The sequence below is a fragment of the Mauremys reevesii genome, linkage group 24 (genome assembly GCF_016161935.1).
Source record: "Mauremys reevesii isolate NIE-2019 linkage group 24, ASM1616193v1, whole genome shotgun sequence".
In the NCBI taxonomy this organism is placed as follows: domain Eukaryota; kingdom Metazoa; phylum Chordata; order Testudines; family Geoemydidae; genus Mauremys; species Mauremys reevesii.
The window spans coordinates 12512054-12537395 of record NC_052646.1 but is presented as its reverse complement, the minus strand read 5'-3'; the positions used below and the strand labels follow the sequence as shown (position 1 = coordinate 12537395).

The window sequence follows — 25342 nt, the reverse complement described above, 5'->3', positions numbered from 1 at the left end:
TACCCGGGCGGTGTTGTGTGGCTGTTTCTGTCCGCCCTACCCCAGAGGTGGCTGCATCCCAGCGCCGGGTGAGCTGTACCCGGGCGGTGTTGTGTGGCTGTTTCTGTCCGCCCTACCCCAGAGGTGGCTGCGTCCCAGCGCCAGGCGTACCATCCCCATGAGGAGTTGTGTGGCTGTTCCTGGCTCTCCCGCCCCAGCGGTGGCTGCAGTGGCGTAGCCAGGTGGAGGGAACAGGGGGAGCTTTGTTAGTCTATACAGTGCACAGAACTCTTTGCTGCTTTTACAAAAAAAAAGGGGGGCCACCCACTGCAGCGTTTTCACTGAAGGGGTGGTGCTTTTACTCACCCGGCAGCGCTCCGGGTCTTCGGCGGCACCGCGGCGGCGGGACCGTCACTCGCTCCACGGGTCTTTGGCGGCATTTTGGCGGCGGGTCCTTCAGTGCCATCGAAGACACCCGGAGCAAGTGAGGGCCCAGCACCGAAGTGCCGCCGAAGACCCTGAGCACCGCCGGGTGAGTAAAAATTCAAAAGGCACCAAGGAATTGACAAGGCGCCACTTGTGCTCAGTTGGGGAGCGGCCGCTGCCCCGCTCCCCACCAGCTACGTCCCAGCGCCGGGCGAGTTGTCCCACTGTGGTGTAATATGCGGCTGTACCCAGCTGGCTTGCCCCAGAGGTGGCTGCGTCCCAGCAATGAGCAATATGTCCCTGCACAGTAGTATCTGCGGCTATAACCTCTGAGGTGGCTTCATCCCAGGGCTGGGGGAGCTGTTCCTATGCATCATTATATGCGGTTGTTCCCACCTTCCCCGCCCCAGAGAGGCTGTATCTCAGCATGGAGCGAGCTGTCCCCATGTGGTGTTATGTGTGGCTGTTCCTGTCCGTCCTACCCCAGAGGTGGCTGTGTCCCAGTGCCGGGCGAGCTGTCCCCATGTGGTGTTATGTGTGCCTGTTCCTGTCCGCCCTACCCCAGAGGTGGCTGTGTCCCAGTGCCGGGCGAGCTGTCCCCATGCAGTGTTATGTGTGGCTGTTCCTGTCCGCCCTACCCCAGAGGTGGCTGTGTCCCAGTGCCGGGCGAGCTGTCCCCATGTGGTGTTATGTGTGCCTGTTCCTGTCCGCCCTACCCCAGAGGTGGCTGTGTCCCAGTGCCGGGCGAGCTGTCCCCATGCAGTGTTATGTGCGGCTGTTCCTGGGTCATGACGGTCTCTGTCCCGCAGTGTGTAAGAAGCACGGGAAGCTCCTTGGTTTTCTTCGCACCTTCATGAAGTCACGGCCCAGCAAGCAGCGACTGAAGCAGCGCGGGATCCTGCGTGAGCGTGTCTTCGGCTGCGACCTGGGGGAGCATCTCCTGAACTCGGGGAACGACGGTGGGACCCCTGGCCTATAGGGCATTGTCTCCCACCCCCCTGGCCGCGCCCCTTCCCCCGGGCTTGCGCTTTGAGGCACTGCCTCCAATCCCCCCAGCCATGCCCTGTCTCCCAGCCTGGCACTATGGGGCACTGCCTCCCATCCCCCCAGCTGTGCCCCATCCTCCAGCCTGGCGCTATGGGACGCTGCCTCCCATCCCCCCAGCTGTGCCCCATCCTCCAGCCTGGCGCTATGGGACGCTGCCTCCCATCCCCCCAGCTGTGCCCCATCCTCCAGCCTGGCGCTATGGGACGCTGCCTCCCATCCCCGGCCGGGACTGTGTCCCAACCCATCCCCCAGCTGTGCCCCATCCTCCAGCCTGGCGCTATGGGACGCTGCCTCCCATCCCCCCAGCTGTGCCCCATCCTCCAGCCTGGTGCTATGGGGCACTGCCTCCCATCCCCCCAGCTGTGCCCCATCCTCCAGCCTGGCGCTATGGGACGCTGCCTCCCATCCCCCCAGCTGTGCCCCATCCTCCAGCCTGGCGCTATGGGACGCTGCCTCCCATCCCCCCAGCTGTGCCCCATCCTCCAGCCTGGCGCTATGGGACGCTGCCTCCCATCCCCCCAGCTGTGCCCCATCCTCCAGCCTGGTGCTATGGGGCACTGCCTCCCATCCCCCCAGCTGTGCCCCATCCTCCAGCCTGGCGCTATGGGACGCTGCCTCCCTTCCCCCTGGCCAGATCTTGTCTCCCTGCCTGGCACAATAGAGCGCTGCCTCCCATCCCCCCTGGCCACGCCCTGTCCTCCGTCCATGCCCCATCTCCCATCCTGGTGCTATGGGGCACTGCCTCCTTTCCCCCGGCCATGCCCCGTCCCCTGGCCTCGCCTCTGCTCCCATCCTGGCACTACGGGGCACTGCCTTCTATCCCCCCCAGCCGTGCCCCCTGTCCTAGCCTGGCATTATGGGGCACTGCCTCCCATTCCCCCGGCTGTGCCCCCCCGGCCACACCTCTTCTCCCAGCCTGGCGCTATGGGGCACTGCCTCCCATCTCCCTGCTCGTGCCCCATCTCCCAGCCTGGTGCTATGGGACACTGTCTCCCATACCCCATCCGCGCCCCATCCCCCGGCCTGGCACTATGGGGCACTGCCTCCCCATCCCCCCGTCCGCGCTCCATCCTCTGGCCGTGCCCCATCTCCCAACCCAGCGCTATAGGGCACTGCCTCCCATCCTCCCCCAGCTGCACCCCCTTCCCCCAGCCTTGCGCTATGGGTCACTGCCTGCCATCCCCCCCACCACACCCCATCTCCCATTCTAGCGCTATGGGGAACTGCCTCCCATGCCCCTGGCCATTCCCCAACCCGGCCATTCCCCAACCCTGCCCTTGCCCCGTCTCCCAGCTTGGTGCTATGGGGCACTGCCTCCCCTGCCCTCGGCTGCACCCCGTCCCCCCAGCCTGGCACTATGGGGCACTGCCTCCCATCCCCCTGGCTGCACCCCGCACCCTGGCTGCATCCATCTCCCAGCCTGGCGCTATGGGGCTCTGCCTCCCACCCCTACCTCCCCGGCTGCGCCCCGTCCTTCGGCCACGCCCTATCTCCTGGCCTGGCACTATGGGACACTGCCTCCCATCCCCCCAGCCGTGCCCCCCCCCCCCATTGGCCTGGCTTTGGAGGTCTTGATGCTGCCACCCATTCCCATACCCGCTGCTTATCCCGTGCCTTGCACAGTTCCCCAGGTCCTGCGCTGCTGCTCAGAGTTCATCGAGAAGCACGGCATGGTGGATGGAATCTATCGCCTCTCAGGCGTCGCCTCCAACATCCAGAAGCTGCGGTGAGGCCCGGGGATGGGGAGCTGGGGGTGGGCACAGGAGGGGGGCACATGGCAGGGCACAGGGGAGTGGTAGGCAGCCAGGGGATTTGGGCACGGGAGAGGTGCAGGGCGCGGCGATAGGCAAGGGAGGGTGGAGGGTGCGGGGCACTGTGTGGGGTGGTACCAGACTGGCCCCCCAGGGTTAGGGGGTAAGGTGAAGGGGCAAGGCAAGGGAAGAAGGGTGTCAGGGTTGGGTGGCAGTGTTGGGGGGCAGAGTGTAGGGCACAGGGGGCAAGGCACAGGAGAGCAGGGTTGGGTGGCTGGGGCAGGGTTTGGGGGCAGGCACTGGCCTCGCCATACCCGCTCTCCCCTTTTCCCAGGCACGAGTTTGACAGCGAGCGGGTGCCAGACCTGGGCCGGGCGACCTACCTGCAGGACATCCACTGCGTGAGCTCCCTGTGCAAGCTCTACTTCCGCGAGCTGCCCAACCCGCTGCTCACCTACCAGCTCTACCACAAGTTCGCGGTGAGCCCAGGGCTGCTCCCCAGCCTCCTGCCTCCGCATCCCCTCACCCTCACGTTAACACCCGAGCCCCCCCCCCCCCCCGCCCCGATAACAGCCCCTTTGCCCTGCAGGAAGCTGTGGCAGTGCCCGGCGAGGAGGAGCGCCTGGTGCGGGTGCATGATGTCATCCAGCAGCTGCCACCGCCCCACTACAGGTACCTGCCCCACAGGGCCGCGGGGGTCTGGTGCCCCGCAGAGCTGTGTGTGACAGCTGGGGGGCTGGGGTGGTGGGTGATGCCCAGCGGGGTCAGGGCCCCACGGGGTCATGGGCGACGGCTGGGGGGGGAGGTCAGGGGTCTGTGGGTGATGATGGGGGGGGGTGACTGAGGGCTAGGGGACCCCAAAGGTTGTGGATAGCAGTTGGAGGGCTCAGGGCCCTGTGGGCTTGTGGGTAATTGGAGGGCAGGCTGGGGCCGGGTCCCCCTCACCAGCTGCCGCCCCCCTCAGGACCCTGGAGTTCCTGCTGCGGCACCTGGCCCGAGTGGCCACACACAGCCCAGAAACCAGCATGCACATCAGGAACCTGGCCATCGTATGGGCCCCCAACCTGCTCCGGTAAGTGCCTCCGACCCCCCTCCGGCTCCCCTCCGCCCGCCCTGCCAGGCCCCCGCACCAGCTACCATCCCCCCAACCTGCTTCGGTAAGTGCCCCCCAGCCCCCCTCTGGTCCCCCAGCCAGCCCCCTGCCCCTGCTACAATCCCCCCAACCTGCTCTGCTGAGCACCCCCCATCCCCCTCTAGCTCCCCTCCACTCACCCTGCCAGGCCCCCGCACCGGCTACCATCCCCCCAACCTCCGGTAAGTGCCTCCGACCCCCTCCAGCTCCCCTCCGGCCACCCTGCCAGGCCCCGCCCCTGCTACCATCACCCCAACCTGCTGCTGTAAGTGCCTCCGACCCCCTCCGGCTCCTCCGCCCACCCTGCCAGGCCCCCGCACCGGCTACCATCCCTCCAACCTCCGGTAAGTGCCTCCGACCCCCTCCAGCTCCCCTCCGTCCACCCTGCCAGGCCCCCGCACCGGCTACCATCCCCCGAACCTGCTGCTGTAAGTGCCTCTGACCCCCCTCCGGCTCCCCTCCGCCCCCCCAGCCAGGCCCCCGCCCCGGCTACCATCCCCAACCTGCTGCTGTAAGTGCCTCTGACCCCTCCAGCTCCCCTCCGCCCACCCTGCCAGGCCCCTGCACCGGCTACCATCCCCCCAACCTGCTGCTGTAAGTGCCTCTGACCCCCCTCCAGCTCCCCTCCGTCCACCCTGCCAGGCCCCCGCACCGGCTACCATCCCCCGAACCTGCTGCTGTAAGTGCCTCTGACCCCCATCCGGCTCCCCTCCGCCCACCCTGCCAGGCCCCCGCACCGGCTACCATCCCCCGAACCTGCTCCACTGAATTCCTCCCACCAGCCCCCCCATGCTGGCTCCAATCCCTCCAGCCGGCTCTGGTGAGTGCACCCCTGCCAGGCCCCACGCGCCAGCTCCAATCCGCTCCCCTCTGCCCCCCAGGTCGCTGGAGCTGGAGGCCGTGGGGCTGAGCGGGGCAGAGGCCTTCCACGAGGTGCGGGTCCAGTCCGTGGTGGTTGAGTTCCTGCTCAGCCATGTCCAGGTGCTGTTCAGCGACAAGTTCACCTCCATCGGCAAGGACAGCGCAGGTGGGGCATGTGGGGGGCCCATGGGGGGGACAGGAACCATGTGGGGCAGTGGGGGGCGTGGCATGGAGAGGCAGTGTGGGGTGGACAATGTGGAAAGGACAGCCGGGGTGGGGGGCAGCATGTGGGAGGGGCTGGAGGGGCAGTGCTGGGGGCCAGCCTAGGAGAAGCTGGGGGGCAGCATGGGGTGGCCCTGGGGGTAGCACAGCACAGCCTGGAGGGGAGGCTCAGCCCAAGGGGGCAGAACGGGTATTGGGGAGGCGGAGGGCATGCGGGGGGGAGCTCAGTGGGGGGGGGGCATACAGAGACTGGCTGGCTGCTGAGCTGTGCGGGGGGAACAGGCTCTGCCCTAGAGGAGGCTGGGATCTTTGTCTGCTGCCTTGTTTGTGATGCTGCGCTGCTGGGCACCCCCCCCCCCACTCGGACCTGCTCCCTGGCCCCCAGCAGAGGGTTGGGGTGGGGCTGGGTGGAGGCTGCTGCTCCAAGGGTGGGGACCTGTCCCCAGTGGCATTGGGCGGGGTGCGTGAGGTGGGATGGCCAGTAGCAGGATTTGAGGGGTGGTCTCCTTGCCTCACCCCACCCCCCCAGATCCAGCTTTGTGCCCTCTCGCTGTCTTGTGTCCTTGGGGGTGTGGCAGGGAGGGGCTCGGGGGGATGGGGGCAGCAAGGGATGGAGGGAGACACCTGAGGGATTCTGAGGGGTAGAGGTGGGGGGAACTGGGGAAGGTTGGCAACAGTGGGGTTTGGAGGGGTGGAGGGGCATTGGGGAGGCTGGGGACAGTGGGGTTTGGGGCGATGGGGCAGTTTGGGGGGTGGGGGGCACAGGGAGGCTGGGTGCAGTGGGGTTTAGGGGGATGGGGCAGTTTGGGGGAAGTGGGGGAAGTTTGGGGGCAGTGGGTTTGCGGGGACAGTTTGGGGGCAGTGGGGTTTGAGGTCCCCACAGCGAGTCCACCTGGAAGGGACACCTGGGGACCTTCACCCCCCAAAGGGCCCTGCACCCCCACTTTGCAGTCACAGGGACTCAGCCAGTGTGTGACACAGGAGGTTTATTAGTCGGGGGATCTTCTTAGCACAGAAATCAGGAACTTTCACCAGAGTCCATCTGGAGGGGTTGGGGGGACGTCCAGAGCCCTTGGCTCCTCCCCCTCCCCCCCAGTCCCAAACCAGGGGACTGACCCTTTCAGCTGCCCATTGCCCCCTCTCCTTCCTTTGTCTCTTTCCTGGGCCAGCAGGTCCCAGGTCTCTGGTCTGCACCAGCACCTCAGGCTGGTTCTTGCAGAGGAGGGGGCCTGGCCTGGCCATCAGTTGCCAGGATACGGTGTGTGGGCCGTTCTCTGCAGCCCACCAGCAGTCACACCTGCCCTCTAGGGGTCTCTGCAACGATCACCCCCCCTTATCCCACCACATAGGGAAAACTGAGACACACCAGTTTTCAGAGAAAACATTAAGAACATTCCCACTTTGTCACACTGGGGAAGGCTGGAGGCAGTGGGGTTTGGAGGGGTGGGGGGCAGTGGGGCAGTGGGAGAAGTTTGGGGGCAGTGGGGCATGGGGAGCTATTGGGGCAGCCAGTGCCACCTCCCCACCCCGTGCTTTGCTCTCTGTGTAGCAAGCTGATCTGTTCTCTGCAGCTACCCCCCGGTCCCTAGCCTGGGGCTGTACCCCCGCTCCCCTGCTGCATGTCAGGATCCCAGGCCCAGGGAGAGGGGGCTCTGCTCTGGGCATGGGGGTGCCCCTGGGCTCTGGCGTGATGCCCCCCCGACCACCCTCTAACCCTGTTCTCTCTCCAGCCCCCCAGCCGGCACCCCGGAAGCTGGCCTGGCCCCCCAAGACCGGCCGGCTGCTCACCCTGCCCGAAGCCCTGAGCAAGGCCCAGAGGGAGCCGGAGACGCAGCAAGATGGGGTGGGGGGGGTGCCGGAGGAACAGGGGGACTGAGGGGGCGGGGGGGGATCATCCACTCCCCCTGGATCAGATTCATGGACCCATGAACCCCTCTATCCTGCCCCCTCCCTGTCGCCCACGGGCCCCTCTACCCCCCAGTATCCTGCCCCCTCCCTGCCACCCGCGGGCCCCTCTACCCCCCGGTATCCTGACCCCTCCCTGCCACCCACAGGCCCCTCTACATGGGCTGTGGGATACCATGGCTCCGTGACCCCACCCCCCGCTCTGGTGCAGTCAGCTGCACCCCCAGATAAGCGCTGATTCCAGACACTGCAGTGGGGAGGTGCCCATAGCAGGGGGTTCTGGCGGCCCAGGTCGCTGGCTGTGGGGCAGGAGCAGGGTGGCACAGCTCTCCCTGCGTGGGGCAGGGCAGGACAGGGTCAGTGCCCACCCAGGCAGGGAGGCTCAGCTGGGTTTAACCAGCTCCTGTTGAGAACAAGAGAACATTAAATGTCCAGCTGGTAATGCCCCGCATTGGTGATTCATGGTGCCCGGCGCCCAGCGGCTCGCCCTGGGGAGACAACTGGCTGGGGGTGGGGATGGGGGGCTGACATTGACTGGGCCTGCTGGTGGGGACACTGAGCCTGGTGGGGTGGGGGTTGCTGAAGTGGGGCTGCCAAGGCAGACTGGGGAGGCAGGTGCTAGGAGGGCACTGAGACAGGCTGGGGGGGGTTGCTGAGCTGGGGGTGCTGGAGGTGCTGAGGCAGGCTGGGGAGGGGGGTGCTGAGGTGCGGGGGTGCCCAGACAGGCTGGGGAGGAGGGTGCTGAGGCAGGTGGGGGCCTGAGGTGGGGGGTGCTGGGGGGCACCACGGAAGGCCAGGGGGTGCCAAGGCAGGCTAGGAAAGGGGGTGCTGAGGTGGGGAGGTGCTGAGACAGGCTGGGGAGGAGGTGCTGGGGGCACCGAGGCAGGCTGGGGAGGGGCGTTCTGGGGATGCCCAGGTAGGCTGGGAGGTGCCGAGACAGGCTAGCCCTGTGGTGGGAGGGAGGGGTGGACAATCCTGCGACCAAATGCAGTGGGGTGTGGAACTTGGGGGGGCCCATAGAGTGCTGGGTCTGGATGCTGGGGGGCTGAGGCCGAGGCCAACGTGAGCTGCAGTGGGGGGGCAACCTCCCCCCCACACACACACCGGGGAAGCTGCCTTCTGTGCCTGACCAGCTGGGACCTGCGGAGCCCTGAGCCCAGCACCCGGCCATGCTGAGGGGGCTGGGCCCTGCATTGGCACCTGGCTCCTCGCCCCTCACCCAGGTAACAACTCCCAGTGCCCAGCTGCGCTGCTGCGTCTCTGCGGAGTCGAGCCTCCCCCTGGCCCTCCTCTCCCCATGGGCTCACAGTGAGATCCCTGCAGCCTGCCAGGGCGTTAAATCCTGTCCTGCTGCTGGCACTAGGGGGCACCATAGTGCTTGGGGCTGAGTAGGGGGTGCCATATTGCAGGGAGAGGAGCAGGGGGCGCTATGCTGCAGGGAGCGGAGTAGGGGCTCAGCAGGGGGCGCTGGGCTGCGGGGAGCAGGGCAGGGGGTCAGCAGGGGGCGCTGGGCTATGGGGCGGGGGGCTCAGCAGGGGGCGCTGGGCTGCGGGGAGCGAGCGGGGCGGAGGACCAGCAGGGGGCGCTGGGCTGCGGGGCAGGGGATCAGCAGGGGCGCTGGCTGCGGGAGCGGGCGGCGGAGGCTCAGCAGGGGCGCTGGCTGCGGGAGCGGCGAGGGCTCAGCAGGGGCGCTGGGCTGCGGGAGCGGGCGGGGCTCAGCAGGGGTGCTGGCTGCGGGAGCGGGGTGGGGCTCAGCAGGGGTGCTGGCTGCGGGAGCGGGGTGGGGGCTCAGCAGGGGCGCTGGCTGCGGGAGCGGGGTGAGGGCTCAGCAGGGGCGCTGGCTGCGGGAGCAGGGGCTCAGCAGGGGCTGCTGGCTGCGGGAGCGGGGCGGGGGCTCGGCAGGGGGCGCTGGGCTGCGGGGAGCGGGGCGGGGCTCAGCAGGGGCGCTGGCTGCGGGAGCGGGCGGGGGCTCAGCAGGGGCGCTGGCTGCGGGAGCGGGGCGGGGCTCGGCAGGGGCGCTGGCTGCGGGAGCGGGCGGGGGCTCGGCAGGGGCGCTGGCTGCGGGAGCGGGCGGGGCTCGGCAGGGGGCGCTGGCTGCGGGGAGCGGGGCGGGGGCTCGGCAGGGGGCGCTGGGCTGCGGGGAGCGGGGTGGGGGAGCTGCAGAGAGGGGCTCAGTAGGACTGAGATTCTTGTGGGGCAGGCCCAGCTGACCTCCCCCCTGTCTGTGTCCCTGTCCCCCAGGGCGCTCCTGCCTCCCGCGCCCCAAGTCCCTGCTGGGCAGCTGCCCCTCGACCCGCCTGCTCTCGCTGGAGGAGGCCCAGGCCCGGACGCAGGCCCAGGCCCAGGCCCAGGCCCAGGCCCAAGCCCAAGCCCAGCACACGGCCCCTGGCCAGGCCAAGAGACCTGAGGCCGAGACCGGACGGGGGCCCCCGGGGAGGCTGCCCCTCGCGCTGGACTCTCCCCATGACAGGTAATGGGGTTGCTGGCTCTGGGGTGGGCGCTGGTGAACTCAGGGGGGATGGGGCATGGGGCCTTTCCCTCCCTAGGGGGTGCTGGCCCCCATCTGGCCCCAGAAGGTGGTGGGCTCAGGGGTGTGTGGAATGGGGCTGGCAGGGCCATGGGTTGGGCTGATGCTGTCTCTTCACAGGCGCCAGGCGCGGGGCGGGAGCTGGAAAACCTTCTTTGCCTTGGGCAGGGCACCTGCCATCAGCCACAAGAGAGTGCAGCTTCCGGGCGGGCAGACAGGTGAGTGAGCCCTGCCCCACGCAGCCCCCCAGCCCCACGCAACCCCCCTGATTCCTGCCGCATGCAGCCCCCACAGCTTCCCTCAGCCCCACACAGCCTCCCAGCTTCCCCCTGACCCACGTACCCCCCATTTCCAGCCCTGCCCCACAAACCTCCCCCCAGCTCCACACCAATCTCCCAGCCCCACATCGCTCTTCCTCCTGTTCTCTCTGTCTCTCCCCCTGCCCCATGGAGTGGGGATGGGGGGTGTATGTTTGAGTGCTTGCTCATGTCCATTCCATGCTAGATGTGCACGCGCCCACGGGCCCAGCTGCCGGAGATTTTTCCCTTAGCAGTATCTGTAGGGCCGGCTCTGGTGCCCCATGTAGCCCTGCACCCACCCACCGGTATATGGGGCACTGCTGGCCCCGCACCCCTCAGTTCCTCGTCTCCCTTTGCGATTCCAAAGTGCTCCAAGCAGTGTAACTTTATAGGTGTTGGATATAGTTGGCTCTAGATCATGAAGTAGTTAGTTAGGTGAGTAATTAGGTTAGATAGTTATGTAAGTGGGGGAATGGTCCCGCCATTATGGGGAACTTTCCTGGCTTATGCACTACCCCGGTGAAATGGGCTAGCGAAAGGATCTGAGTCCTCGCTCCCACTCCTCAGGGGCTCCCCTTCCATCTCCTGTGTGGCAGAGTCCTCGTAACCCCAACAAGGCTGGGCCCACGATTCCTGGGGGCTCAACCCCCAACCTTGTCATGGTCACTTAGGGCAGGGGCTAGGGTGTCCCCACTCCGGGGTGCTCTCTCTGCACTGGATGCTTCCCTGACCCACTGATCATTACATACAGTTCAAAGCAAATACAATTTATTAAAGTGCACCCCATTTAAAAAAATAAGGAAGAAACAGGAAAGGTTAAAGGAAAACCTGTCACCCTGCTCTGTGGCACAGGGACATTGCAACCAGCATCTCGGGGAAGTTTGGTCTGTTCCTCACACATCCCAGGCCATGCTGCAGGTCAGACATTTGCTCAGGCTTGAGGTGGCAGGACCCTTCTTCCCAGTGTCACTCCCACCCTGTTAGGGTTACGATCCCCCTCCAAGTCTGGCCTGCCAGGCCTCTTGGCATCTCCCTATGCTGGGCCCATTGCCCAGGGTCCCCCTCGCTCTCCCCAGCTGCTGCAGCTCTGCTCCCAGCACAGCATGGGCCCCTGCTCTCTCCTTAGAATATCAGGGTTGGAAGGGACCTCAGGAGGTATCTAGTCCAACCCCCTGCTCAAAGCAGGACCAATCCCCAGACAGCTTTTTGCCCCAGATCCCTAAGTGGCCCCTCAAAGATTGAACTCACAACGCTGCATTTAGCTGGCCAGTGCTCAAACCACTGAGCTATTCCTCCCTGCAGAGGGTAGTTTTTCACCCCAGCTGGGACATGAACCCACAGGCTCTAGCTTAGGAAGCCAGTGCCTTATCCATTAGGCCCCATTCTGTCTGACCCAGGCAATTCCAGCTCACACGGAGGACAGGACCGCCCTGGCCTCCTGAGTCCCTGATTAGCCTGCCCACCCTGTCAATCAGGCTGGCCTGTAGCATTGGCCTCTCCCCATTGCTCCTGGGGACTGTCAGTCTCAGGGTCCTGATTTTCCATTGCCCCTTCCCCTTTCTTTTGGTACTGGGAGGTAGCCAACCAAAAATCCCACTAAGTTTTAGTAAGGGGACAGTTAGTCCCCTTAGGGACTTTGTCCCCAGCATGGGGCTTGCCCCATTCTCCGGGATCCCAGCCGTCTGCCATAGACCTATGCTGGTCAGTGAGCCCCGCACCAGCTGTCTGAGGCGTCTGGGGGAATCGCACACCAAAGGGAAGTGCCAGATCTGTCAGGGCTTCACAACACACTCGGAAGAACAGGGCCGTTCATCTCCAAGCCCTTCTCCCGGAGGCGACTCTCAGACAGGCCTCAGAACCCTCCCACTCCGACACAGCGCTGAGTCCCTCTGCCTACGGCGAGCCCCACCGGCACCAGGTTCCTCCTGGCAGTGGCGTAGCCGGGTGGAGGGAACTGGGGGAGCAATAAAAAAAAAAAGGCATCACCTGCTGCAGCGCTTTTACTCAGCCGGCGGCGCTCCGGGTCTTCGGCAGTGGGCCCTTCACTCGCTCCGGGTGTCTTCGGCGGCACTGAAGGTCCCGCCGCCAAAGTGCCGCTGAAGACCCGGAGCGCTGCCGGGTGAGCAAAATAAAAGCGCCACAGTGCATGGCGCCTTTTTTTGTTTTTTTATCACTCCCCCAGGTGAGTACAAAGGCACCAGGAAATTGACAAGGCGCCACTTGTGGTCAGTGGGGGAGCGGCTGCTCCTCCTGCTTCCCCCCAGCTACGCTATTGCCTCCCGGCACTGCTCACCATTGCCGGGGCCACCACAGCGATAAAACCTGGGACTCCGGCCAGCAGGCGTTGCTGGGGAGACACGGTGCTAACAGGTGGGACTCCGGCCGGCAGGCATTGCTGGGGAGACACAGTGCTAACACCTGGGACTCCAGCCGGCGGGCATTGCTGGGGAGACATGGTGCTAACACCTGGGACTCTGGCCGGCGGGCGTTGCTAGGGAGACACAGTGCTAACTCCTGGGACTCTGGCCGGCGGGCGTTGCTGGGGAGACACGGTGCTAACACCTGGGACTCCGGCCGGCGGGCGTTGCTGGGGAGACACGGTGCTAACAGGTGGAACTCCGGCCGGCGGGCGTTGCTGGGGAGACACGGTGCTAACACCTGGGACTCCGGCCGGCGGGCGTTGCTGGGGAGACATGGTGCTAACACCTGGGACTCCAGCCAGCGGGCGTTGCTGGGGAGACACGGTGCTAACACCTGGGACTCCGGCCGGCAGGCGTTGCTGGGGAGACACGGTGCTAACACCTGGGACTCCGGCCGGCGGGCGTTGCTGGGGAGACACGGTGCTAACACCTGGGACTCCGGCCGGCGGGCGTTGCTGGGGAGACACGGTGCTAACACCTGGGACTCCGGCCGGCAGGCGTTGCTGGGGAGACACGGTGCTAACACCTGGGACTCCGGCCGGCGGGCGTTGCTGGGGAGAGACGGTGCTAATGCCTGGGACTCCGGCCACATAGATTCTCCATCCCTCAGTGGCAGAGCCAGGAGCTTTAAATGCTGCCGCCCCTCCCCAGCACCCTCGGCTGCCCAGCCAGGCCCTGCACATTGCTCAGGCGGCCATCGGCAGGTATTCTGAGGACGTGCCTGAGGCCGGAGTTACAGTCTCATCTCAGGATCTGTCCCCCCGTTTGTTCCAGGACCGCCTGTCTCCCTTTCTCCTGCATGGGCCAAGGTCACCTCGGACTGCTGGGTGCGCAACACCATAGCAGTTGGCTACACCCTGGAGTTTTCCTCCATCTCCCCCTCACACCTCTCTTCTCTGTCCCTCTTCAGGGACCCTTCTCACAGGAGGGGAATTCCCACCTACGTCTGGGGGCCGGGGAGGAGGTTCCCCTAGACATTAGGGGGAAAGGGTTTTACGCCCGGTATTTCCTAATCCCAAAGACCCATCCTAGGCCTGTGTCGCCTCAACAGTTATCTGAAGATGTCAAAGTTCTGCCTGGTCTCCCTGGCCTCCATCATCCCCTCTCTGGACCCAGGAGGCTGGTATGCTGCTCTTGACTTAACGTCCGCCTGCCTCCATATTTCCATCTTCCATGGCCACAGGAGATTCCGCTGTTTGGTGGTGGCACAGCGCCTCTGCTAGTTCACGGCACTGCTCTTCAGCCTCTCTTCTGCTCCAAGGGTCTTCACAAAGTGCCTGGTGGTGCTGGCCTGAGGTGTCGCAGCATTCACATCTACCCATCCCTTGAGGACTGGCTGGTCAGAGGCAGGTCCCAGGCTCACGTGCAGCACATGCCGGGATCTAGGCCTGCATCTCAATGACCAGAAGTCAACTCTGTCCCCCATTCAGAGAATAGAGTTTATAGGAGCAGTGTTTGACTCCACCCGTGCCAGAGCCCACCTGCCGGAGTCCCAATTCTGGGCACGTCAGAGCCCAGTCGCTCACAGCCACCCAGGTATGCCACCAGCAGCTGGGTCACATGGCGGCATGTACCAACGTGGTGCAACGTGCACGGCTGCGGCTCAGTCTCCAGATGTGGCTGGAGTCGGTCTTCTCACGACTTGGAGCTAATGGTTACAGTTCTGTCGAACGTCCTGTCATCTCTGGCTCAGTGCCCAGCCCTGCGAGCTGTTCTGGATGGGGTCCCCTTCGTAGCTTCACTCCCATCAGTAACATTGGTCTCTGATGTGTCAGATCAGGGGTGGGGAGCCCAGCCTGGCAGCTGCAGTACCCAAGGTCTCTGGTTCTCTTCACAGAAAGGCCAGGGAGCTCAGGGCGATACGCTCGGCTTGCCATGCATTCCTCCCTAGCTAAGGGGCAGAGTGGTGCAGATCTTGATGGACAATACAGCAGCAATGTTCTTCAACAAGTAAGACGGGGCCCGCTCGTCTGCCCTGTGTCGAGAGGCTCTTCGCCTGTGGGACTTGTGTGTGCAGCAGGCTGCTCATCTCAAGGCTTCGCACCTCCCGGGCGCCCAGAACGCGCGGGTGGATCCCCTCAGCAGGTACTTCTCCTCTCGCCACGAGTGGTCACTCCACCCAAAGGGCGTCAGCATGATCTCCCCCAAGGCGCAGCTCTTCGTGGCCACGCAGACGTGTCAACAGTTGTGCTCATTTTACGGGCTAGCCAGCGGCTCCCTGCCTTCCCGGCTTGCCTGCGCCCTTGGATGGGGCCCCACTGTTCACCTTCCCGGCTTGCCTGCGCCATTGGATGGGGCCCTGCTGTTCACCTTCCCGGCTTGCCTGCGCCCTTGGATGGGGCCCCGCTGTTCACCTTCCCGGCTTGCCTGCGCTCTTGGATGGGGCCCTGCTGTTCACCTTCCCGGCTTGCCTGCGCCCTTGGATGGGGCCCCGCTGTTCGCCTTCCCGGCTTTCCCGCGCCCTTGGATGGGGCCCTGCTGTTCACCTTCCCGGCTTCCTGCGCCTTGGATGGGGCCCTGCTGTTCACCTTCCCGGCTTGCCCGCGCCCTTGGATGGGGCCCTGCTGTTCACCTTCCCGGCTTCCTGCGCCCTTGGATGGGGCCCTGCTGTTCACCTTCCCGGCTTTCCTGCGCCCTTGGATGGGGCCCCGCTGTTCACCTTCCCGGCTTTCCCGCGCCCTTGGATGGGGCCCTGCTGTTCACCTTCCCGGCTTCCTGCGCCCTTGGATGGGGCCCTGCTGTTCACCTTCCCGGCTTGCCCGCGCCCTTGGATGGGGCCCTGCTGTTCACCTTCCCGGCTTCCTGCGCCCTTGGATGGGGCCCTGCTGTTCACCTTCCCGGCTTTCCTGCGCCCTTGGATGGGGCCCCGCGGTTAACCATCCCGGCTTTCACGCGCCCTTGGATGGGGCCCGGCTGTTCACCTTCCCGGCTTCCTGCGCCCTTGGATGGGGCCCTGCTGTTCACCTTCCCGGCTTTCCCGCGCCCTTGGATGGGGCCCTGCTGTTCACCTTCCCGGCTTCCTGCGCCCTTGGATGGGGCCCTGCTGTTCACCTTCCCGGCTTCCTGCGCCCTTGGATGGGGCCCTGCTGTTCACCTTCCCGGCTTTCCTGCGCCCTTGGATGGGGCCCTGCTGTTCACCTTCCCGGCTTCCTGCGCCCTTGGATGGGGCCCTGCTGTTCACCTTCCCGGCTTTCCTGCGCCCTTGGATGGGGCCCTGCTGTTTACCTTCCCGGCTTCCCGCGCCCTTGGATGGGGCCCTGCTGTTCACCTTCCCGGCTTCCTGCGCCCTTGGATGGGGCCCCGCTGTTCGCCTTCCCGGCTTGCCTGCGCCCTTGGATGGGGCCCCGCTGTTCGCCTTCCCGGCTTGCCTGCGCCCTTGGATGGGGCCCCGCTGTTCGCCTTCCCGGCTTTCCTGCGCCCTTGGATGGGGCCCCGCTGTTCGCCTTCCCGGCTTGCCTGCGCCCTTGGATGGGGCCCCGCTGTTCACCTTCCCGGCTTTCCTGCGCCCTTGGATGGGGCCCTGCTGTTCGCCTTCCCGGCTTTCCTGCGCCCTTGGATGGGGCCCTGCTGTTCACCTTCCCGGCTTTCCCGCGCCCTTGGATGGGGCCCCGCTGTTCACCTTCCCGGCTTTCCTGCGCCCTTGGATGGGGCCCTGCTGTTCACCTTCCCGGCTTTCCCGCGCCCTTGGATGGGGCCCTGCTGTTCACCTTCCCGGCTTCCTGCGCCCTTGGATGGGGCCCTGCTGTTCACCTTCCCGGCTTCCTGCGCCCTTGGATGGGGCCCCGCTGTTCACCTTCCCGGCTTTCCTGCGCCCTTGGATGGGGCCCTGCTGTTCACCTTCCCACTGATACTCCCAGTTCACAAGGTCCTAGAACAAAGCGAAGGGCATCCTGATAGCTCCTGCCTGGCCATGGTAGTTTTGGTTCGGCAGCTTTCGGATCTCTCAGTGGCAACCCCACTAGAGGTCCCGCTTCGCCCAGACTTGCTCTCACAGCACCAAGGCTGTCTGCTCCATCCGAACCTAGCGTCGCTGCATCTGATGGCACGGCTGAACACAGGCCTGCTCGGAGCTACTGTTGAGTAGCAGGAAACCCTCCACCAGGACGACCTACCTGGTCAAGTGGAAGTGCTTCATCTGCTAAGGGCCGCGGATCGAGGTCTTTCTCCCTCCCGGTCATTGCTACAATCCATCTTGGAATACCTGCTCCACCTCAAGCACCAGGGCCTGGCAATCAGGGTTCACTTGTCGCCCATCTCAGCCTTTCACTCTCTGATCCAGGGCAGGTCAATCTTGGTTCATGACATGACGATCAGGTTCCTGAAGGGTCTGGAGAAGCCATATCCACAGGTTTGGGATCCCATCCCTCCTTGGGACCTAAACCTGGTGCTAGCGAGGCTCATGGGTCCCCCTTTCGAGCTGCTGACTTCGTGTTCTCTGCTGCTCCTCTTATGGGAGGTCTCCTTCCTGGCGGTGATCACGTCGGCCCACAGGGTCTCCATGACGTCAGCACCCCCTTACATGGTGTTTTACAAGGACGAGGTCCAGCTGAGCCCCCACCCAGCCTTCTTACCTAAGGTGGTGTCACAGTTCACAATAATCAGGACCTCTTCCTCCCAGGTTTCTTCCCGAAAGCGAACAAGGAGCATCGGTTACACTGTATGGATGTTAGGCAGGCCTTAGCCTTCTGCACTGAGGGGACCAAACCCTTCCGTAAATCAACACAGCTCCTCGTTTGCCTGGGTCTGCTCCTTGTGGATAACCACCTGTATCAGGCTCTGCTGTGAGCAAGCAGAGTGTCACTGCTGGCCATCCAGCCTGCCCATTCCACAGAGCGCATGCTTTGTCAGCAGCCTTCCTCGCACAGGTATCCGGGGTATCTGCAGAGCCGCCTCTGGTCCTCGGTCCATATGCCATCAGCCAGCAGGCCCAGGATGAGGCCAGCTTCGCAGAGCAGTGTTGCAAGCAGCACGTCCATGAAATCAGAGCCCACCTCCAGGGATACCGCTTGGGAGTCACCTAACTTGGAATCGACACAAGCAAGCACTTGAAGAAGAGGAAACGGTACCTCCCTCTCAGAACTGCTGTTCTTCAGGTTGTGTTGCTCACGTCCATTCCACGACCTGCCCTCCTGACCCTCTGTCAGAGTTGTTGGCAAGAGGAACTGAGGGGATGTGGGACCGGCGGTGCCCCATATACCGGTGCATGGGCGCGGGACTCCAGGGGGCACCAGAGCCGGCCCTACGGATACTGCTAACGGAAAAATCTCCGGCAGCCGGGCCCGTGGGCGCGTGCACACCTACCATGGAATGGACATGAGCAACACATCTCAAGGAGCAACAGTTACAGAAGGTAGGGAACCGTTTTTTCTGGGGGAAGGAAGGAGTGTTGGGGGGCCTGTCTGGGGTGGGGACAGGGCAGTGCTGGGGGCAGGAGAGGTGGGAGTAGAGGATGTCAGTGGGGTCCAGGCAGGGGATCGATACGGAGGTGGAGGGCTGCAGGAGGGCTAGGGGGCTGATATTCTCACCCCTCCCCTCTCCCTGCAGGGCTCCGGGCTGACACTGTCACACTGCGATCCGCCAAGAGTGAGGAGTCACTCACGTCCCAGTCCAGCACCGCGGGTATGAGGGGCAGCGCGGGGGCGGGAGGGGATGTTCAGGGGGAAGCCAAACCCAGAGGTGGCTGCATCTCTGTGCTGGGCGAGCTGTCCCCATGCAACGTTATGTACAGCTGTTCCCCAGCTGCCCCACCCCAGAGGTGACTGTGTCCCAGTGCTGGGCGAGCAGTCCCTGTATGGTGTTGTGTGTGGCTGTTCCTGGATTCCCTGCCCCAGAGGTGGCTGCATCTCAGCCAGGTGGCGTTATGTGTGGCTGTTCCCCAGCTGCCCCGCCCCAGAGATGGCTGCATCTCAGTGCCAGGTGAGCTGTTCCCATGCGGCATTATGTTCCACAGCTGCCTGTCATGTCAGGGTTGTTTACGCTGCTATTTGTCCATCTGTCCCCAAGGCCTGCACAAACTGAACCGCCTGCGGCGCCCACGCTCTAGCAGCGACGCCTTCCCAGCCCTGCCTGGAGCCGTCGTCGGGTCCCCGCAAGCCCCCCTCAAGCCCTGCCGCTCCTGCGAGTCGCTGAGCTCCTCGGCCTCCGGCGGCTGCAGCGAGAACCTGGCACCCCATCACCGCACCTCCCTCTGGCTGGACGATGAGGGCGAGCTGGACTCGGAACCAGAGCTCAGCCCCCCTGGCTTCCTGGACTTGGACCTGCTCCCCTTCCGGCACAGCCCCCCCCGGCACCCCTCGCTCTCTGAGGCCTCTGACTCGGCCTCCAGCCCTGCCCGCCTTCCCTTCGCCTGCAAGGTGGCCCGGGCGCTGTCACCCCGCGGCCCGGAGCCCCTCACAGCTGCCCTGGAGATCTCGGAGCCCGTGGCCATCTCGCTGCCCGCCAAGGTGCTGGAGATGCTGGGAGGGGGCGAGGCTGGGGGTGTGTTGAGGCCCAGACAGCACCGGGGGACGCGCAGCCCCCCCCACATGATCTCCCGGCTGCTGCAGGCTGGCGACGGGATGCTGACTGACAGCTGCCAGCGTGAGGTGCAGCGCAAACTGACCCGAGCCGAGAGCGGAAGCCTGGCCCAGAGTGAGTGCATCAAAACCTCCCCGCCCCCTCCAGAACTCCCCCCCCCTCCAGAACTCCCCTACCAAAACCTCCCAGCCCCCTCCAGAACTCCCTCCCCGCCAAAACCTCCCAGCCCCCTCCAGAACTCCCCCTCCAGAACTCCCCCACAAACCTCTCAGCCCCCCCTCAAACCTCCCAGCCCCTCCAGAACTCCCTCCCCCGCCAAAACCTCCCAGCCACCTCCAGAACCCCCCACCAGCCGCAACCCCCCTGCCAGAACTTACTCAGCCAGAAGGCCCCAGCCAGACCCCCGCCATCCAGAATCCCATGGCTGCCTCGCCAGCCGGAACCCCTCCAGCCGGATTCGCCAGCCAGAACCCCCACAGCTGGAACTCCCAGTCAGAACTGCCCAGCCAGACCGATCCCCCTCCCGCAAACAGAACCCCCCATGTCCCCTGCTGGGGGAGTTGGGGAGCACGCAACAACACCCCAGCCTCCTACAGCACCTCCTGCTGGGCAAGGCCAGGGCTGGCGTAGCCGGGAGCTCCCCACACAGCCAGCAGCCAGCCCCACCCTCCTACAGCGCCCCCTGCTGGTGTGGCTGGCGCTGACCACCCTCTTTTCTCCTCTCCCCCTTCAGGTCCTGAGTCGGAGGCTTCCCCCCCACTGCCCAGGGCGCTGTGCCTGTTTCGGCACATTCCGCCCCCGCCGCCCCCAAAGAACCCAGCTCGGCTGATGGCGCTGGCACTGGCGGAGAGCGCACACCGGGCCGCCCGGCAGCAGCAGGGGGTGCCACACAGGGAGCAGCGGGCCCAGTTCCGGCGCTCCCTGTCCCTGGAAGGTGGCGGGGAGGGGGCAGCGATGGGACCGGGCACCCTGTACTCTGTGGTGCGCCCTGGCCCTGCTGCCCAGCTCCCTGGCCCCTCTCTGCAGCGCCAGCAGAGTGAGGGGGAACCCCGGAGCCAGCGTCAGGAGCGGGCAGGGGGCCCCCAGGTGAGTGAGGGGGAGGGATTGCTGGTGGGGGGGTTGGGCGGGAGGAGTTAGTGGCATTGGTCCCTTAGGGTGTGGGGGGGAATTGGTGGCTGGGTTGGGGCAGGGGGGTTTGCCAGTTTGAACAAGGGGGATTTGGGGGCCCTGGGAGGAGGGCAGGTAGGTGGTGAGGTTTGGGGGGTTGTGGAGACAGTGCGGGGCAGTGGGTTGGGCTGGGGGCAGTAATGGGGGTTGGGGGCAGATAGGCAGTCAGGTTGGGGTGAGGTTTGGTGGCTGTGGAGATTCAGTGGGGTTGCGGCTGGATGGGGGAATAGGGGGTGCAGTGGGTGGGCTACAGTGAGGGAATTTAGGCGATTGTTGATGGCTGGGGAGATTGGGGGGGCTGCAGCAGGGGCAGTTTGAAGGGTTGTGGTTGGGTGAGGGGACTGGGGGATTGGGGTGCAGTGCAGGGTTTGGGGGTATAGTGAGCTGCTGAGGTTGGGGCTGTGATGGAAGGCTGGGGGGTCAACTGGAGGCGGGACTCTGTGTGTGTGTGTGTGTGTGTGTGTGTGTGTGTGTGTGTGAACCCCCACTCACTAACCCTCCTTCTCTCTCCCTACAGGTCACATTGGCCAAGGCCTCTGCCCCGGGTGGGGAGGGGGCCAGGGCCAGCTTGGCAGCCCCTCCCCATTACAGCAAAGTCCCCCCCAACACCCACCAGTGGGGCCCCGAACCCCACCCGCCCTGCCAGACCCAGCCGCTGCCCTTCCCCCGAGCGCTGGACCCTGCCCCCCGCCACCCGCAGGCCCCCCCCCAGCCCCAGGCCCCCCTGCACTTCCACCCACCACCTGCAGCTTGTCTCAACGCCATCCCCCCGTGGCTGGGCCCCCCCTGCGCTGCCCCTCCAGAGCCACAGCTGCACCAGCGCCACCACTTCCTAGCTCCCCGCCCCCCCGGCGCTGCCACCCCTCCCCGGCGCCCGCTGCTGGAGCCCACAGCCGAGAACCTGTACTACGAGATCGTCCCAGAGCCGCCCGTGTACCGGCCCTGGCCCCTGGGCCCCCCGCACCCTCCGGCACCCCCCGAGTACCTGGCCGCCCTCAACACCTCCTACGGCGTCTTCCAGCAGCCCAGGCCCAGCCCCTCTGCCCCAACACCACCCCTCTGGGCCATCTTCGAGGATGGGCGCGTCCGCTACGAGCCACCGGAGCCCGTCTACGTCAACGTCCCCTTTGCTGGTCCTGCGGCAGGGCCAGAGGCCGGGGGGCACCGCCGCGGCAGGGCCAGCCCCTCGTCCTCCACCTCGTCCTCCCCTCCACTGGAGGGCGGGCACCTGCGCAGCCGCTCTGACCCTGGCGCTGCCCGTGACGCCCTGCGCCGCCCCCCGGTGCCAGCCCTGCCGCAGAAACAGAGGCAGGGCCTGCGGGCAGCACCAGGCTGGGCCTACAGACCGCCAGCGGTGCCGGGACTTTACCGCCAGCTACTAGATGTGCTGCCCTGTGGCAGCACCATGCTGCGGTTCTACCGCCCAGCACCACCTGGCTGGGAGCCGGCCGCCGCCTGCACCCCCCGCTTCACCACCTACGCTGAGCCCTCGCCCCGGCCTCCTGCCCTCCTCAGCCCTGGCCTGGTGGACGGTTACCGGCTGGGGCCCTACTCCCCCTACGCTGAGCACCTGCCCCCCCAGTATGGCAATGTGGAGAGGAAGGAGGGGCCTCCCCCACCGCCCACATGCCTGGCTCCCAACTGGACAGTGCGCTCTGAGGGCCAGACTCGGAGCTACTGCTGAGGGGGGGCCCGGGCTGGACCACGAGGGACCCTGGCTGGGGGGCTGGAGGACCTGTGTTGAGCTCCCCAAGTGCTGACACCCCCTCCCCCCCAGGTGCAGGATCTGAGCATTGGCTGGGGACCATTGCTGAGACAGTCGGGCTGTGACATCACGGGAGGCCCCAGTGATGTCACCCGAAGTCTGTATGACATGCCTGAGCTGCTGCAGGGCTGGAGTGATATCACACTGGGATCATCAATGGCAGGAGGATGGGCACTGTGACATCACAATGAGGCCACCAATGGCAACAGGACTGGTACAGTGACATCGCTACAGGGCCATCAATGGTGGGGTGAACACCTGATGTGACGGCAGCCCAACTGCATTGCTGCTCCCCAATGATGTAACAGCTGCTCTCCAATGACCTCAGGGCCCCTCAGTGACATCGCCACATCCCATATGACATCACTGGGCTACAGTTGCCATCACAACCAATATGCATCATTGCCCACCTTGGCTAGGCCCTCACCTACTAATAGCAACCGCCTCAGTGTGACATAGGGAGGGGGCACTGGTGACATCAGCAGAACCATGAATGACATCACTACCCTGACTGCCCCCGGGGGCCAGTGTGGGGCATAAAACTCTTGGGGTCTTACCCTGCTGCCAGCCCTGGTAACAGGGGGACCCTCCCTGACCCCCTGTGGGCGGGACGGGGGGGCTGTTCTATAAAGTTTTTAAAGCTGAGCAAGATTTCTAACGTTTTAACCCTTCATTAACCCAATTAAAACACCCCCACCCTGAGATGGGACCCCGGGGGTGGTACCAAGGGGAGGGGAGGGAGGCTAAAGGAAAAAAATCTCTCCCCAGCCTGCCTGTCTGACCTCCCTGGTCAGCATGACCCATGGGCTGGGGTGGGGGGGGGTGTACGTCTCTGGCTAGACTAGGGGTGTGCCTGCTGCCCCCTGCTGGAGGAGCTGAGCCCTGCTTGGGGGGTGTGATGGTTGGTGCTTGGTTGTGTTGTGTGGCTGTGGCTGTAGTTGTCTGGTTGTGGCAGTACCGCAGTGTATGTGTGGGGGTATGTTATGGGGTAGCTGAAGGTGTCGGTGGGCACTCCCTGTTGATCCTCCCAGTGGCTGAGAGTGGTGATTGCTGGGGGTGGGTGGCAGCTGTCTGATTTTATTGCACTAACTCCCATTGTGACTTTGGGGGGGTCCCCTGGGAGTTATGACCTTTGACCCCCCATACCCTGTACCCCCCACCCACATGATAAAGGGGCAGTGCTGTGACCAGCTGGGTGCAGTGTGGGTGGGTTTGCCCTGGGAGTGCTGACCTCTCCCAATACCCTAATCCTATAACCCACCCCCAGCCAAAGTCCCACAGATTGGGGGAGGGGCTAATCCTGGTTCACCTAATTCAGCCCCATCCCCACTGCAGGGCCCTGGGGTGCTGCTGTGACTGTTCCCCTGGTGAGTGTATTTGTTGAAGATCCTGCCCTCCCCCGATTCTGTACTAAATGGTTTAAACCAACCCCATTAACTAATAAAGACAAAAAAAAACAAAACCCCAAGCTGCCTATGTAGTTCCTCCTCTTCACAACACAAGAACTCGGGGGTCACTCAATGCAATTCATAGGCAGCAGGTTTTAAACAAACCAAAGGAAGAACGACTTCACACAGCGCCTAGTCAACCTGTGGAACTCCTTGCCAGAGGATGTTGTGAAGGCCAGGACCACAACAGGGTTCAGAAAAGGTCCATCAATGGCTATGAGGATGGGCAGGGATGGTGTCCCTAGTCTCTTTGCCAGAAGCTGGGAATGGGCAACAGGGAATGGATTACTTGATGGTTACCTGTTCTGTTCACTCCCTCTGGGGCACTGGGCACTGGCGGAAGGAGGATACTGGGCTAGGTGGACCTTGGGTCTGACCCAGTCTGGCCGTTCTTATGTTCTTCAATTTGGGGGTGGGGGCTGTAAGCCAGGACTCCTGAGTTCTATCCCCAGCTCTGGGAGTGGGAGAGGACTGGGGTTGAGTGATTGGTTTGGGGGGGGGGGGGCTGGTAGCCAGGATTCCTGGGTTCTATCCCCAACTCCAGGAGAGGAGTGGGGTCTAGAGGGTTAGCGTGGGGCTGAGTGTGCTGGAGTGGGCATTCAGTTCCCCCATATACCTCATTGCTAATTAGGTGATGGGACAAGGTGGGTGCTTTGCTGCTCAGCCCCAGTGTGATGGATGCTTGGCTGGGTGGGGCTGGGCCCCCTCTGGGGTACACGTCTCCCTTGTGGTCCCACAGGTGGAGTCGCTGGAGGGAGCCCCCAGTGAGGAGCAGGCGGCTGGAGGCCCCAAGGTTCAGTCCCAGGGGACAGAGAAGCCAAGTGGCTTCCCCTGGTGGCAGAGAGAGACCATAAGGGGGGGCTGGCCCGCAGCTGCCCACCCCCAAGGCACCAGGCCTGCAGAGCTGTGACAGGCAGCAGTGGCTGGATGGATGCTGAAGGGCCTGGCAGCTGGAAATGGCCTGTAGCCAGCGCCCCCAGCTGGACTGGGAGTAAGGGGCAGGCCCGGGGAGGCTCAGTAAGGTGCAGCCGATTGCACAAGAAGGGTGATTGCTCTGAGAAGCAGGTTCCAGGCCCAAGTGGGCAGTCACAAGGCTCCAAGAGCAGCAGAGGCAGCAGCTGGGCATCCCCCAGACCCAGTTCCCCGTCCAGCAGGGGAGCTTCACACCTTGGCTGTCCTGTGCTGGAGCTGAGCGTGAAGGAGCTGGAAGCGTGGGAGAAGCAGTGGCAGCATAAACTGGAACTGGAGACACGGAGAGGCAGAGGGACCCACCGAGGGGAAAGTTGGGAAAGGCCCCGGGATGCCACTTCCGTAGGGAACCTAGTTACTGGGAGCGGGGGGGAGGACTATAGACACCTAGTTCTTTGCTGTGGGGCAGGCCTGTGATATGACCCAGGCTGCAAATGGGGCAAGGGTGCAGGTCTCGCTAGGCTGGGGGGAGGGGGTGCACCTGGCTGGGTTGGTGCAGCTGGGTGAGCTCTGGCCTCAGGCCCTGACAATGGGGTTAGGGAGCCTGAAACCCAAGGAGCTGCACAGGGCAGGTGGGCAGCTGCGTTTGCAGACAGTAGGGCTGGGTGTGAAAAGCGACCCAAAGGGGACTGGCCTAGGACGGGGGGGGGGGGGAGGGGTCACTCAGGGGCACCCCAGAAGTGGGAGTCAGGCAAAGCCAAATCAGGAGTGATGGCCACTGGGGAAGACCACCAAGACCTGAGCTGTAATTACTCTGGGCAAACAGGGCCCAAGTGGGCACGCAGAAGGGTTAGCTGGGGAGGGAGCCCAGGCAGAGAGGGGGCACCAGCTTCCCAGGCGGGTGTGGATGGCTGCGCACTGGGGGCGGGCCAGGTGCAGTCAATTTACAGGGTGGGCACAGGGCAGGC

General features: G+C 64.7%; 1 protein-coding gene across 6 annotated transcripts in view; it reads left to right on the top strand.

Annotated features, from left to right (window-relative positions):
- The window catches only part of ARHGAP33 (Rho GTPase activating protein 33), a 60103-nt gene extending 36644 nt beyond the window's left edge, over positions 1–23459 (top strand). For 4 of the 6 annotated variants that reach the window (XM_039512638.1, XM_039512637.1, XM_039512642.1 and 1 more), the window contains 12 exons: positions 1215–1364; positions 3076–3178; positions 3538–3682; positions 3793–3875; positions 4168–4275; positions 5217–5362; positions 9565–9793; positions 9971–10068; positions 18114–18188; positions 18573–19199; positions 19819–20171; positions 20770–23459. In XM_039512638.1, coding sequence (XP_039368572.1) covers positions 1215–1364; positions 3076–3178; positions 3538–3682; positions 3793–3875; positions 4168–4275; positions 5217–5362; positions 9565–9793; positions 9971–10068; positions 18114–18188; positions 18573–19199; positions 19819–20171; positions 20770–21936 — 3284 coding nt within the window. In that variant the 3' untranslated portion in view covers positions 21937–23459. The remainder of the gene's footprint in view (positions 1–1214; positions 1365–3075; positions 3179–3537; positions 3683–3792; positions 3876–4167; positions 4276–5216; positions 5363–9564; positions 9794–9970; positions 10069–18113; positions 18189–18572; positions 19200–19818; positions 20172–20769) is intronic. The other 2 variants (XM_039512639.1, XM_039512643.1) reach the window with 2 other exon arrangements.
- The last annotated feature ends 1883 nt before the right edge of the window (positions 23460–25342 follow it).